This window comes from Toxorhynchites rutilus, chromosome 3, assembly GCF_029784135.1.
Source record: "Toxorhynchites rutilus septentrionalis strain SRP chromosome 3, ASM2978413v1, whole genome shotgun sequence".
Taxonomy (NCBI): Eukaryota; Metazoa; Arthropoda; class Insecta; order Diptera; family Culicidae; genus Toxorhynchites; species Toxorhynchites rutilus.
The window spans coordinates 129,252,196-129,266,566 of NC_073746.1; the positions used below are offsets into that span (position 1 = coordinate 129,252,196).

General features: G+C 37.2%; 1 protein-coding gene across 5 annotated transcripts in view; it reads right to left on the reverse strand.

Moving 5' to 3' along the window:
- LOC129775129 (probable G-protein coupled receptor CG31760) overlaps window positions 1-14,371 on the reverse strand; it is a 189,699-nt gene that overhangs the window by 75,288 nt on the left and 100,040 nt on the right. For all 5 annotated transcript variants that reach the window (XM_055779434.1, XM_055779433.1, XM_055779432.1 and 2 more), the window contains exon 3: window positions 2,128-2,314. In XM_055779434.1, coding sequence (XP_055635409.1) covers window positions 2,128-2,314 — 187 coding nt within the window. The remainder of the gene's footprint in view (window positions 1-2,127; window positions 2,315-14,371) is intronic.

Consider the following 14,371-nt stretch of genomic DNA (forward strand, 5'->3'; position numbering starts at 1 on the left):
TCACAGTTACCGTCTCGCCGTCCTCATTTTCAAAGAAATACGGCCCGATGACTCCACCAGACCATAATACGCACCAAACAGTGACTTTTGGCGGATGCAATGGCCTCTCAACAATCACGTGTGGATTTTCTGAGTCCCATATACGGAAATTTTGGGTGTTCACATAGCCACCGAGCTCGAAATGTGCCTCATCGCTGAAGAAAATTTGATGCGAAAATTCAGCATTTTGCTGCTGTTGTTCGTTCACCCAATCGACGTATGCCCGACGCATTCCATGGTCACCACGCTCTAATTTTTGTACCAGTTGGACTTTATATGGATGTAGGTGCAAGTCCAAATGCAAAATTCGCCACAATGATGTGTTTGACAAGCCCAATTCCTGAGCACGCCGTGGAATCGAAACATTCGGGTCATCCTCCACACTGGCAGCAACAGCAGCAATATTTTTGGCCGAACGCACATTACGATGATGCACAGGTTTCACAATATCCGTTACGGATCCAGTTTGTTCGAATTTACGCACTACATTAGCGATTGTGTGCTCTGTAGGCCGTCCATGACGACCAAAATCCGTCCGTAATGCTCGAAAAACATTTGCCGGTTTTTCATCATTTTTATAGTATATTTTAACAAATTTTTTAAACAACGTGTTAAGTGCGATCCTAAAATGATCCATATTGTAAAATGGCAGACGTTCAACTAACGATATGACGCTATGGTTGACAGCTATGTCAAACGGTTGTCAGCGCAGGGCTGTATACTTTCGGAAGCCCGAAAAGGAAAACCCTGTATAAAGACTATCATAATAAGGCTATAATTTTATTATTTTTCTATATATCCTATAGTTACACTTAGGTGCCTATTCTATTAATTTTCTTTTAAAAAACCTATTCAATTTGATCGAGGAAAGTGTCACCCATATCTGGGTTACGGGGCGACGAACGTGCTAATACATTTACATATAGTTTGCCATGGAGCAATTTCGCCCCAAATCAGCCGGCCGTTGACCCGACCCTCTATGTTTTTTTGAAACTTGGTATTTATGATGGAAACTACCTAAACTCACAATTTTCATTATCACACGACCAATTTAAATTACGATTAATTTTTCAAAGTCGCGTATTCAAAATCATTGGTCTTTTATTCAAAAAAATGTAACTCAAAATGCAGATGTCTGATTGAAATGTGATGTTTGACAAAGTTATTTATTATATTCTTCCGTTGAATTCTTTCAAACATTTCATCCCACTTGAACACGAAGCGTGTCATCCATATTTGGGTGGCGGAATCTTCGAGGAAGTATCAGTTCGGCTGAAAAGGTTGTCGTCTATATGGCGCCTCTTGCAAAAATCTACTTGACTATCACAAAGCACCATCTTTCAATGGATACGTGATCTAATGATAAATCTTGTTTCATTTTTGTCTTCCTACGCTCCTTCGGAGAAATATTATCTCCTATTTGGAAGGCAAGCGTATCGCGCTTACAGATAAGTGCGCGCAATATTGACACTACTCATTTGAGTAGTGACAAGGTGAATAGGCCTAGCTCATTTCATACATGTACCCACTATTTCAATAATGATTTAAACAATTTGGCCAAGAAAACACGCATAAATCTTTCTCTTCTAGCGTGGTATGTGCGAGTGACCACTTTGCCCCCACAGGAGACCACTTTATCTCCTCACTAAAAAAAACATTCTATTTTTCAACCTTTTTCTAATAATAAAAAATGTACTATTTTCAATTTTCAAAATAAAAACCGCTTACTATCTCGAACTACAATAAGTTGAGCTACAATATTCTTCGAAGAACGGGAATTTTAATGGTATGTGGACACAGGAAATAGGCATGTTCCTTAGGGTGACCATTCCCCCCCCAGTTCCCCTACGTGTGGTTTTATAACTGGAAATAACATTTGGAACTACGAGTCAAAAAAGAAGTTAAAAGAGATTGATTAAAACAGATAGGTCGTTGAATCACTACCGTTCAATTTCCAATTGCCTTTTTGCTTAAAATATGTAAAATTTTGTTTAAAATTCTATGATTATAAGAATTAACGATTAAAATATATTCTGTTACCATTTTTTTGCAATATATTCTGGGCTTTCTGGGGTAACGTTCACTCACCATTGTGTCGAGCTACTCCAACATCCTGGAGAACGACTGCGGCTAGGTCTGCCTTCTGTCGGGCACCAGTATATCGTTCCGGATTCAAAGTGATCCACAGCGGTCGAAATTGCTTTGTAAGGCAGAGTGTACCCAAGTTCTCGGTGGCAATGTCGTGTATCGTCTGCAGGGAGTCCTCAGTTGCTTCCTGTGAATAGAAAAACGTAACTTAATGCATCAACTATGTTTATTGCTGTAATATTCCATAATCAAGACACTATACTGAGTAAACAGGGGGTTGTAAATGGAATGATAATTTGTTTTATTTGTCTTGTATTAGTTAAAACCTTATTTCTGATGTTCTACGCATAGTTGTCCCATGTTATTTTTTGACGATTTTCACTTTTCTTCATAAAACGTTCTTTTTATGCATAATCTTACGGAAAAACACCAAAAAAACATATAGTTTAATCCCAACTTTAAAAAAAACAACATCAAGCTCAATTGTCCCATGTTGATATTCTATTCATAACTGTCCCACCATGTATTTTTTGTAGATCCGTATCGAATAAGTCCGTTCAAGTACAAGAATTTCATGTCACGCTTTCAGCAGGCCTAATGCACTCTTTTCTGGTGTGGAAGAACGAACTAATTCTCAAACAAATAAGAAAAAGTTTAACAGAATACGTGGACACCTTGTTAGCGAATGCCTAATAACAATGATATTTATATTCTGCGAAGGTGTTGCAGATCACTCATTTATTCATAAAATGTTTTTTGTATGCATAATCTTTCGGAAAACACAAAAAATATCGTTTGTTCCCAGTATATCAAAAAACAACATCAAGTTCAATTGTCCCAAGTTGATATTCTAGGCATAACAGTCCCACCATGAATTTTTAAACCCGTAATCAAGCGGGGGAATCTCATCACCTTTCATTAAACAATAGTATAGTGCTTATAAAAAAAAACCCGGTGTATTGCTAAATTGGAAGGCTTAAAGCTTTTGGTAGACGAATATGCGAGAAAACTTTGATTGCGTTTTTCTCAGTGGCTGATTTTGGAACATGGGACAATTATGCGTAGAACGGCAGATTTGCTCACTTGCAAATTAACTTGATTACTTGCTTGATTAACTGACTCGTCTGATTGAAATTTGAAGCTTGACGATACAGATGTTTTTATACAATTTATAAGTCACATGTACCAGATCTTTTAAAAAGTATCACGACTTTGAATTTCCGCGAGTTGGATTTTATTGGATTTTCGAGTATATTGAATCTTCTTTTTTTTGTGGCGTCATGTTGGTAATCATGTCTCTCACTTACGCTGACAACTTCAGCCATTTTGAATGTACAGCTCAGAAGAGCGTTGCGGACGTCCGAGTACGTCATCAACAGATGAAAACATTGAAGAAGTGAAGAATGTGACGATAGTGTTGGACTATCGTCGAATTACCATTAGAGAAGTTGCTGAGGACCTAATCATATCGGTTATCTCGTGCCATTCGATCTTACCAATGATTTGGGCATTAGAGGGTTGCCTCGAAACTCGTACAAAATTACTTAATACGACTTAAACCAGCAACGCATTTACATTGGTAAGAAGTTGTTGGACTCTGTCCATGACGACCCAAATTTCCTCTAGAGAGTTTCAACTGGTGATGTATTATAAGTTTATGGTTATGACGTGGAAACCAAAGCTCAATCCTCTCAATCGACATTCCTCTCTTGTCTGCTGTAGTGAACAGTTAGTTTGTGCTGAGCTCAAGCTTTCTGTTGTGTGGATTATTATATAGCGCTCTATTGTTTTTCGACTTAACATTTCATCGCGTGTTACGAAAAACGCATACAGAAGATACACTGAGAATGTCCGGGTTCGGGTTCAACCCGTCAACAATTCTGAATGCGATGTTCCAGACAGAATGACGAAGCAGAAATATTGTGACCAGCCACGAGATTCCGAAATGGGTTATTACATCATGAGGTGAGCAAAAGTTCGCATAACCTCTCTTCGGTGAGTGTGAACAATGGATTTTGACAAAGAAGTTCCCAATAATCATTTTCCCAAGCCAAGTTCGACTGAAAAGGTCAAGATTCCGCTTATTACATGGGTAAGGCTTAGTAAGTGTGGCAAATGTAAACTCAACCACACGGCGAATTATTCAGAGTGTGCTAAACGTATTACATTCATCACAGCAAGAAGTTCCACTGATACATGATACCAAACAGCCCGAGTGTTATCTATCAGTCAGTATCAGTAACGTGCGTTCCGGATTGAGTCCCTCAAACCGTATTCAGAAAGCGGGTATGGGATATACTGATACTACCCATAGTTTTAGAACTAACATTGACACAGACCTCATCTCGCCTTCCGAAGTAGTCCATATAATCAATGATTCATTCGCAAAACTGTCGGTCTGTAGAACTAAACAAGATCAATTTAAAGTCATACTTGAAATAATATCATTTTACTGTTTCCCACTGCTTTCTTCCACATCAACCTACATACCCAGCGACCCTATTTGTTTACCTTCTACTCTTGTATTTTCCCTAAGCAACGGTCTTCATAATGTTGAAGACATCTCAGTTTTCAGTGAATTGACCTCGGATCATTTGCCTGTATTCATGCTAATAATGATGGTACCCCGATCTTCATCACTTCACATGCTATTCCTGATTATGGTAGAATGGCATTAAATTGCATATTCATGATAGAATCGATTTGACCAATCTAGACCTGAACAGAGTAAACGAAACTTCAGAAATCTAAAGCGTCGATTAGTCAAAACTTAAAGGCAATTATATTGGAAAAAAAAATTTATTCATCCCCAAAACTGTACCGCATAGATATAAATATAAACTGACACCGGAATGAAATCACTTATTAGACTTTGTAATTAGTCAAAGTCAAAAAAATCGTCGTAATCTTCAATGGAAAGCTGTTTAGGAATCGTTAGCTGGGCAAGTAAAACAAAATTTGAAACTTTAAGAAAATAACTTACTCGAAATGAATCGAAATTTCAACAATCATCCAAGGCATTTGGAAGCTTACAAAATTACTTAAAAAAACAGGGTTTTTTGCATCCCTCGAAAACAGATAGCAAAATATTGCTCACTAAAGTAAAAGTAAAGTAAAGAAAAAGTATAAGCTATTGGCAGCCATTTCACGGCTGCTCATGAATTTACATTTTTTTTTCTCTATTATAGTGACTTTCAACACATTTCGGCTGGTTCGTCACTTTTACTTCCATTTTTGGAAGAATGTCGGGAGTGAGAATTGAACTCGTGATCTCTGCGTGAGAGGTATGGATGTTACCACTACGCCAGATCGCCTCCACATGAATTTACATTAAACAGTGTCAGTTTTATTGAAGAAACAGTAAATACTACCGTGAATAATTTCGTACAAAATTTCGTTCCCGATAATAATGATCAGCTGAGTCTTACGAATCCACCACACGCCACTAGTGTTATTAAAAGGATAAAAAAGGGCTCAGCTTTATTGAATAAACAATCGAGTTCTTAAGTTGCTTTCTAAGAAAGCTATTGTTTACATAACTAATGTTTTGAACTGTTGCATTCAATTAGGATATCATCCATTGGCATGGAAACATGCCAATGTGATTGCTATACCAAAGCCTAATAAGGACATTGTTCAAACCATAATTAAAAAAAGTTGATGTCCATGTTTAGCGTATCTCCCTAAAGATTATTGCCCCCGAATTGAACACATAATACGATCATCGATACCCTTTGTCCACTTTTATCAAAACCTATAATAGACTGCCGAGCATGACCATCAACCACAAAAAGAAATATACGTTCACTTTGAACAAACCAGTTGAACCCGTAACCCGTTCTTTTTGCTTCTCGTTCGCCTGAAAGAAATTATGTCGGAATATTTCTCGTTCTCGGTGTCGAGATGCGAACAAAACAGAAGGCATCTACTTCAACGAGGTTCACAGATCATCAGACTGCTCACTTGTAAATACTTGTCTGAACCGCCCTAGGGGCAAGCTGGCACATCCCAGCAGAAGTAGAAATATCAATAAAAGAAGATTCAAATCATAAATCACTCACATATATGAGCTTCTTCCTCAGAGCTGTTTCAGAAATACCGAGGTCTGCCGCAATCCGACGCTTGAAGACTCCCTCCCGAAGCCTCTGTCGGGCCATTTGAGCATTTCTGGAGTGCATTTCTTCGAATTAGTTTTCTTCTTGTGAGTCCCGTTAAAAATTTAGTTGAAAAGATTTTATGAATTTTTTTAGAGTAAAACGCTGGGCGAACTTTTGCCCCACAAGATATTTTTTAACTAATCGAATTTCTAAAAAAAGCTCTTGAGTTTTTTCATAAAAACGAATACGATAACAGTGCGATAACTATAGAATGACAATTGCTACTAATTCCTTGATAATGATATTTTGAACTTTCCAGATATTTAAGTGAGTGAAACAAACTGCAGCGCACCAAGCGGTTGCCATAGAAATCATGTAAACGAAATAACATTGTTGAATTGGACAACTCATGATCAGAATTGAGTTCATCAAAATGCTGCGTAAATGGTTAATGGTTTAGCTATGTAAATCTGATACAAATGGTGTGCAAGCATGATGTTTACAATATTTGTAAGTGTTATAATCCAGAAAAGGTCTGAATACGTCCCAAATAATCATCTGGTGATCGATGAAAAGTTAGCTCGAATGAGGGGCGCATTGACACAAATAAAAGGTGTATTTTATAATCCTTTAAAACATGTGATTCTGTAAAAATTTCTATATAAATATATAAAAAAGTTGTGTTCGTTTGTGTACGCGTCAAAAACTCGAAAAGTACGGAACCGATTGAGCTCAAAGTTGCATTTCACTCCGAGGAATGCTGTTACAGCATTTCACTCTGAGGAATGTTGTTACAGCATAAAAAATTTAAAAAATTGGAGAAAAATGATCTTTTATATGACCATAGTGCGTTTCTGAAATTAAGCTTCTTATGAAAATCGACCATTTCATATTAAATATTAATTCTATGTGACGAAAACATCTTTTTTCCAAGTGTTTGACAACATCGTGAACCGAAATTGTGTTTCGGAATGATTTTAAATTTATCGATTTCCCCCATCTATCTCTATATATACAAAAATGTTCTGTTCGTTTGTGTACGCGTCAAAAATTCGAAAAGTAATGAAAAATTGAAAAATTCAACTCAACCATGCAACCAAAATGTGCCACAGCAAAGCGTGGCAGGGTACAACTAGTATACTATAAAACTTCTGTAAATCATGAAAAAGACAATTTTATTTATGTTTTCAAACATTCGAATACCTTATTTGACACAGGAGCGCTGAATTAGAGCATTCAAAAAAGTGGGCAAATCATGATCATATTTTCGACTGGACAAACCAAAATCATTTACCTTACCATTACTGAGATACACATTACTGAAAAAAAATCATCTCTATCGAAACTGTTGAATTGGAGTAGACGAAAATCTAAGACGACCCAAAACACGTACAAGCAAAGCAGCTGTCAAAAATTACATAACATTCAAATTGGCTAAACTTGTCAGCATAGGTGTGAAACAAGTGTACCAACATAACGAAAAAAAAAACAAAGAAATCTGATATCAAATATACGTAACCGGTGAAAATAGGAAAGGTCGCGATACTTGTCGAAAAGATTTCATATAGCGTCTAATCATTCCATTTTCTGTCATCCAATTCAGTGGAAACATAAATCAACCTATTTTCCATTATCTAGAAATTAGCACAGTTTGGTTAACCCGCGCTCCATCGAACAATCAAGTTATGGTCCGATATAACAAGGAATGGACTTTATACGTAACTAGTTGTTATGATATATATTGTGTATCGATGAGAGTTTATGTCCTCTGAAGACGTTCTGATTCGGATAATATGCATTCGTACTGAGAATGTGAAACATCGATGCCGATAAAACATAATTTCCCACGCAAGCTTGGGTCCAGAATAAACTTCATCTTTATATTTATCACCTTCTTCCTGTTTTTTAATCCCTTAATCCACGAGAAAGAATCCTTGAGGTACGCAAGCAAAACAAAACCTTCCCAACTAACTTTGGATATAGATTTGGGAAAAATGCAAAGGTCGTGTGCACAGCAACGAGCAACCGTCTGTGATCATATAAAAAAACCAGTTGGCATCAGTAAGAAATATGTATGCTTTTAAGTCTGTAAACAACCTTCCGGACGGAATCTACCACCCGCTGATCTGCGACACGGAGAGAAAGCGCGCCTCGAGTGGGTAGCATATTTGATTCTTCTTTACTTGGTGAAAATTTCCAACCCACGGACGGATTATTTTCGTTGTATCGAAGCACAGCTGTGTGTCTGTCCTCCGTTCGTTGTGACCTCTCTCTCTTTCAGGCCGTTAATAGTATTGGCGATGGGTGGTAATCAGCACGTGTTCCACAAAACGAAGACGTCACTGTGGATGTTTATTTTCGGCGGTTTCGTGGCTTTATTTGATATGGTTGAATTTTTTCTGGGATTAGAAATTTTTGTGTGCTGCGCGAAACCATACAACGGGTGCTGATGAAGCGGAGAAAATGTGCTCCAGTCATGCGGCCAAAAACCACCCACATTCTTTGAATGTTTAGTGTTTGTATAGGTCTACTAGCTGACCCGGCAAACTTCGTAAAAAACAAATCTAAAATTGATTTAACCTTTCACTTTTCCTTACTAAGCGCAAGTTCATGGGTCCAATCACAGAACTGTTCATTGATTGATTTTCTAATCGACCCTTTAACATTACATTTTACTATAAAATTCCTAGTACTTTTACCAAAACTCGTCATTATAATATCAAATATATTCAGACACACTTCTTGAATTGAAATTTCCGAATTTTCCCATTTTCCATCAGAGTTTTCCGAAAATTGTCAATTGTCATGTTTGATTGGAATATGTTGGGTTGAAATATGTGTGATATTTTTATAGGACCCCCTCCACTTTTAATTTACAAAGACCCATTAAATATTTGGTGCTTGAGAAAACAATCGTTTGCAATATGAAACTGAATGATTTGTTTCGAGCTGCGGACATTCCGGACATTAGGACTGATGAAACGAACTGACATTCCGGAGGGAAACGCAGAGAATAAACTTCAATACATTTCAACAACATACGAGCGTTTAAAGGAAAGTTGCTCCATAAACGTATGCGTGCAGGCCAAACTTAAAGGAGTTTGCCCTTGGATGACTTACGGTCTTTGGAAGTTAATAAAGATCAAAGAGAACATCCTTAAAAGTCATAAGCGACGATCCTCAGATGAACGAAAGATATGCTAAAACATATTTCTTTCTAAAAAGGTACAGGAGGTGAAGGATCAGACAAAGAAGGTGTATTATTACAAATTATTTTCAAACACGAACCAAAAGAATATGTGGAAGAACCTTAACAGTGTCATCGGACGGAGTCAAGTTGGAAATAGTGTCATTAAGCTGATTCTAGACGGGCAGGAGACTAGACCAACGATTGCTGACACATTCAACAACTACTTCAGCTCTATTGGACCCCAGCTCGCCTCTTCCATAAATAGTAATCGTAGAATCGGCAGATTCGGAACGATGCAGCCGTTATCAAATCCATTTTTTCTACAACCTACGTCAGTGCAAGAAGTAATCTTGAGGATTAATGACCTAAACAATTGGAAATGCTGTGGTTTTGATGGAATTTCCTCAGAATGTGTCAAAAATCACCATTCTTTCTTTGCTTGCTTGCTTCGGGACATCTTCAACGAGGTAATTTCAACTGGTCGATTTCCTGACTGTGTGAAAATGGCACCGGTTATTCCGGTTCATAAAGCGGGGAGCAGACCTGCCGTCAACAACTATCTCCCAATATCAGTCTTGTCAGTTTTGAGCAAAATACTTGAACATTTGCTTGCGACCAGACTCATCCAGTTTCTCAAACAACATGACGTACTATATAGCCGCCAATACGGATTCAGAAGCGGCGCGAGCATCTGGACAGGAGTGAATTAGTCAACGAGATATATGATACGATGGATACAAGGAAAATCGAAGGTGTCTTGTTCGTTCGTTACACTACGGTAGGAGAGTCACAAGGGAGTAACTTGGGGCCCCTATTTTTTCTGTTATACATCAACGATCTGGCCAAACTAAGTCTTTATGGAAACCCACGACTCTTTGCGGATGATACGTCTCTGTCATACCAAGACTCGAACCCCGACCAGATTATTCGCTAAGCTAAAGTATCTGGTGTCAATTTGGGGAGCGGCTAGCAAAACAAAACTGCAAACCCTACAGTCAACGCAGAAACGATGTTTGAAAGCTGTTTACAAGAGGCCTCCGTTGTATTCGACCGTCGGGCTGTATGAAGAAGCTGCACCTGCGGTTCTTCCGATATTAGCACTCCGTGATCTTCAGTCTCTAATCCAAATGCACAACATGCTCACTAACTCTGCTGCTTGACACAACCAATCTCTGCAAAGAACTTCCCATCGATATCGGTTGAGGAACCAAGCTACCTTAACAATTAGACGTCCGAATACCGAAGCCACAAAAAAATTCTTCGCCTTCCATGGAAAACGCCTGTATAATTCCCTTCCAATAGAATTGAAAAGTGAACGAAATATGCAAGTATTCAAGCTGAAAATCAAATCTTCCTTGCGAGACAGACTCGAAAACTACATTTGATAAAATCGAACGTGAAATTTTGAATCCTTGATTTAGCGCAATACAGTGAATAAACACCCTCTTCAAAGAGACTAATCTCACTGAGGGTGAAATCGAAGACCGTATCCTGTTAACCAACTGATTAATGAATTACTAAAAATGAACTGTAATTATTAATCGTAAGGTGTGGGACCGAATACGTGTATTGTTGAAATGAAACTCATTCTTCATTTCATTAATTTTTTTGTTTGAACACACGTGCTGTAATAACATGACAATGCATGCGTTTAGGACTGATGAAACGAACTTAGCGCCATCTGTCATTTGACAACGTAAATAAATTCTTTTTTTTTTTTTCGAAAAACGAAAAACGGGTCGATTATTTGTGAATTATTTATTTATTTTATTTTTATTTTTATTGTCGTCAATCTAAATTGTAGACCGATACATTCTTAATACTACTTAAAACTACTTACTTAAAACTAAAAATCTAAAGAGAGCTGGCTGGATAATTTATTCGTTTAATTTAAAAGACGATTTTAACAAGTTACAGAATCATTTTTTTTTATTTATTTATTTCGTCAAACCAGCGTAGACTAAATATGCTGCCCAAATATTACAGTGAAATTTAACAATATCTTATGCTATTCAGATAGTCTTTGAGCATTGATCTTGACATGGTTACATCAATTGTTTCACTGTGTTCATTACAGAGGCTCATCATACGATTAATAGGACTATATTTGGCATAATTCGTTCTTCGATAATCTATGTAAAAAATGTTAGGGTTTCTCAGGTTCCTAATCGGTGCGTAAAAATTCAGGTTTCCTAATATTTCTTCTGAGTTCACTCGTTGTGATATGATATCAATAATAAATAGAATCATGGCAGAGTTCCGACGTTCTTTTAGGCTTTTAATATTGATTAGCATACAGCGTGCTTCATATGGAGGTAGATGATATGAAGACCAGCCTAGTTTACGAAGTGCAAATAACAAAAATTGTTTTTGTACAGATTCAATTCTGTCTTCGTGTGAAGTTATGTAGGGGGACCATATAATACTACAGTATTCGAGAATTGATCTGACGTATGTAATATACAATGTTTTTATTGTGTACGGATTGTGGAAATGGTAACTAAAGCGTTTAATGAAGCTCAACATATTATTTGCTCTATGGATGATTGTATTATAATGATCCACGAACAAGCAAACCATTTGTCATGACAATTGTCATGCGAAAATGCGAAAACAGAATAGAAACTGAGAGAGGTTATCGTCGACATCATGCCTCATACTGTATGTTTCTATTCTGTTTTCGCATTTACGCATGACAATTGTCATGACAAATGGATTGCTTGTCCACGAAGGTTAGTTTCGAATCTAAGATCACACCTAAATCTCTTACTCGTTGACATCTACTGATGGGTTGATTACCCAGTATAACACCATTGATCAATGGTGTTCTTCTTCTTGTAAAAGTAATCAAAGTGCATTTCCTAACATTGAGCTGTAATAAACTATTAGTGCACCAATGATAAACTATGTCAACTTCATTTTTGAATGTTTGAGAGTCTTCTTCATTCTTTATTTCCATATACAGTTTCATATCATCTGCGTAGATAAGTGCCTTAACACTGTTAAGAAAAACGCAAACGTCATTAACAAATAAAATGAACAAAAGTGGCCCCAAATGAGAGCCAAAATACTAAAATCGCGATTAAAAATAGGAGATGATGGTAAACCTTTGAGGTTATAAGTACTTTTATGCCAAATTTAAGAACAAAAATAGAGATAAAAATTATTTAAAATTTTTTCTGCATAGGGCCACCCTAATCGGTATTAAACATTCGGTAATCGGGTCCCAAGCGGTATCATATTCATGAAAATCGGTCGAGCCGCTACGGAGGAGTTCGACCACGAACATCGTAGCACGAGATTTTTATATATATAGAGATAGAACTAAAAGTTGGCAACACTTTTTGATATGTGCGCCATTGTAACAGTTGTTTTTCGCCATTTCATAATAACGCCTGGAATGTTTTGATTTTTTTTGCGAAAACGATGATTTAGATCGTGAAACTCATCGCACTTTTCGCCCATTTTATGATCGGGATAATCGTCCATAAGAGCACTAAACTCGAATAACTATGGATCGTTTGCGCACTACTACACGATGGCGTGACGTCGTTTGATGCGCTTTATGGGCTGGTGGAACCATTGGTCCACTTTTCTCCGAAAATCTTTTACCTATTTTTTTGTGGAATCTTGTGAAGTTTCTGGTCTACGTGGATAAGCTGATGTGTTGAAAGACACTATTGGCCACGTTATGAGCCTTAATCAGTGTATTCTTTATTTGAGCAATGAACCAAAATTGATCATTCGTCCTCAGACATCTGATTCGAAGATTCATACGGAGAGCCATGAGCAACATTTGGTTAGAAAAGTAGCAACGAAGATAAACCATGTCACGTCAAGATGAGCCTTTCAGACTAAACTGGAATAATATTGCTTTTTCATTAAAAAAGGATCGAATCGAATCCTCGATTCAAATAATATATGTATAACTTTATAGATTTGCATTTCAATGTTGCATAAATTTTTACTCTACATGTTTGTGGTGCTACGTTTTGCCTTTTCATTTGCTGATCACGTCAAAATTTATGGATACGTTCACTGATGAAATGTGATTTGAAGTGTGTTGTCGTTTTTTTTCGCCAACACTGGTTTCTGTTTCCCCCCGTGTGGTTGAAACCACAAAAGCTCAACCACAGCAAGTGAAAATCATCGCTTCATGAATAATGAATCACTCATGAGAATATTTGATGACAACATGAAACGGCAGGGGAAAAATCGTAAAATAAACATATCACACTCATGCAGGCACAAACACACATACACACATACACACACACAGCGCTTGGTTGAGCTTGCTGTACTCTCTGCAGGTCCTCAACCTAAGCTGCAAACACGCCATGGTTCACCATTATATTAAAGCGCAAAGCGGTTTCGCTTTTCCTTTTTCCTCGGTTGCATGATTTACGGACACGGACATCGGTTGGCGCGAAAAACATCTGATGCTCGAAGCGCTTCCTATCATTCTGCCCATGAGGTATAATGGTAGATTTTCATTTAGATGAAATTGTGAAAAATTCATAACTTAGATGTAGTCTATTTATCATTTGGTACACTTTCGTCAGCGATGAGATTTAGCCAGACAATTTCAGTAGACTCTCTGTTGACGGAAAGAATTACAATATTTGAACGAATAATTCTGAATTCCGTTTGATGATAAATATACTAGAACAATTTTCTTATTGATTGACATTTCTCGGTAATACACTCGACCATTTTTCCTGCATTATCTAGATTGATTTCAATGAATCCAACTTGGTTCGTTCGTTGGTTCGTTTTCGTGTCACATTGCCATTTTTTCCGTAATCTATTCAACATCCCTCAAATACTATCCGTAAATGAGAGTTTGAATGAAATTGTCTTTCAATAAACGTCCTGAAGGATTTGAATGATTAATTGACTGTTCCAATAATCGGGTTGCAATATTTGCTCGGCATTGTACGAATGGTTGATTTCCCAT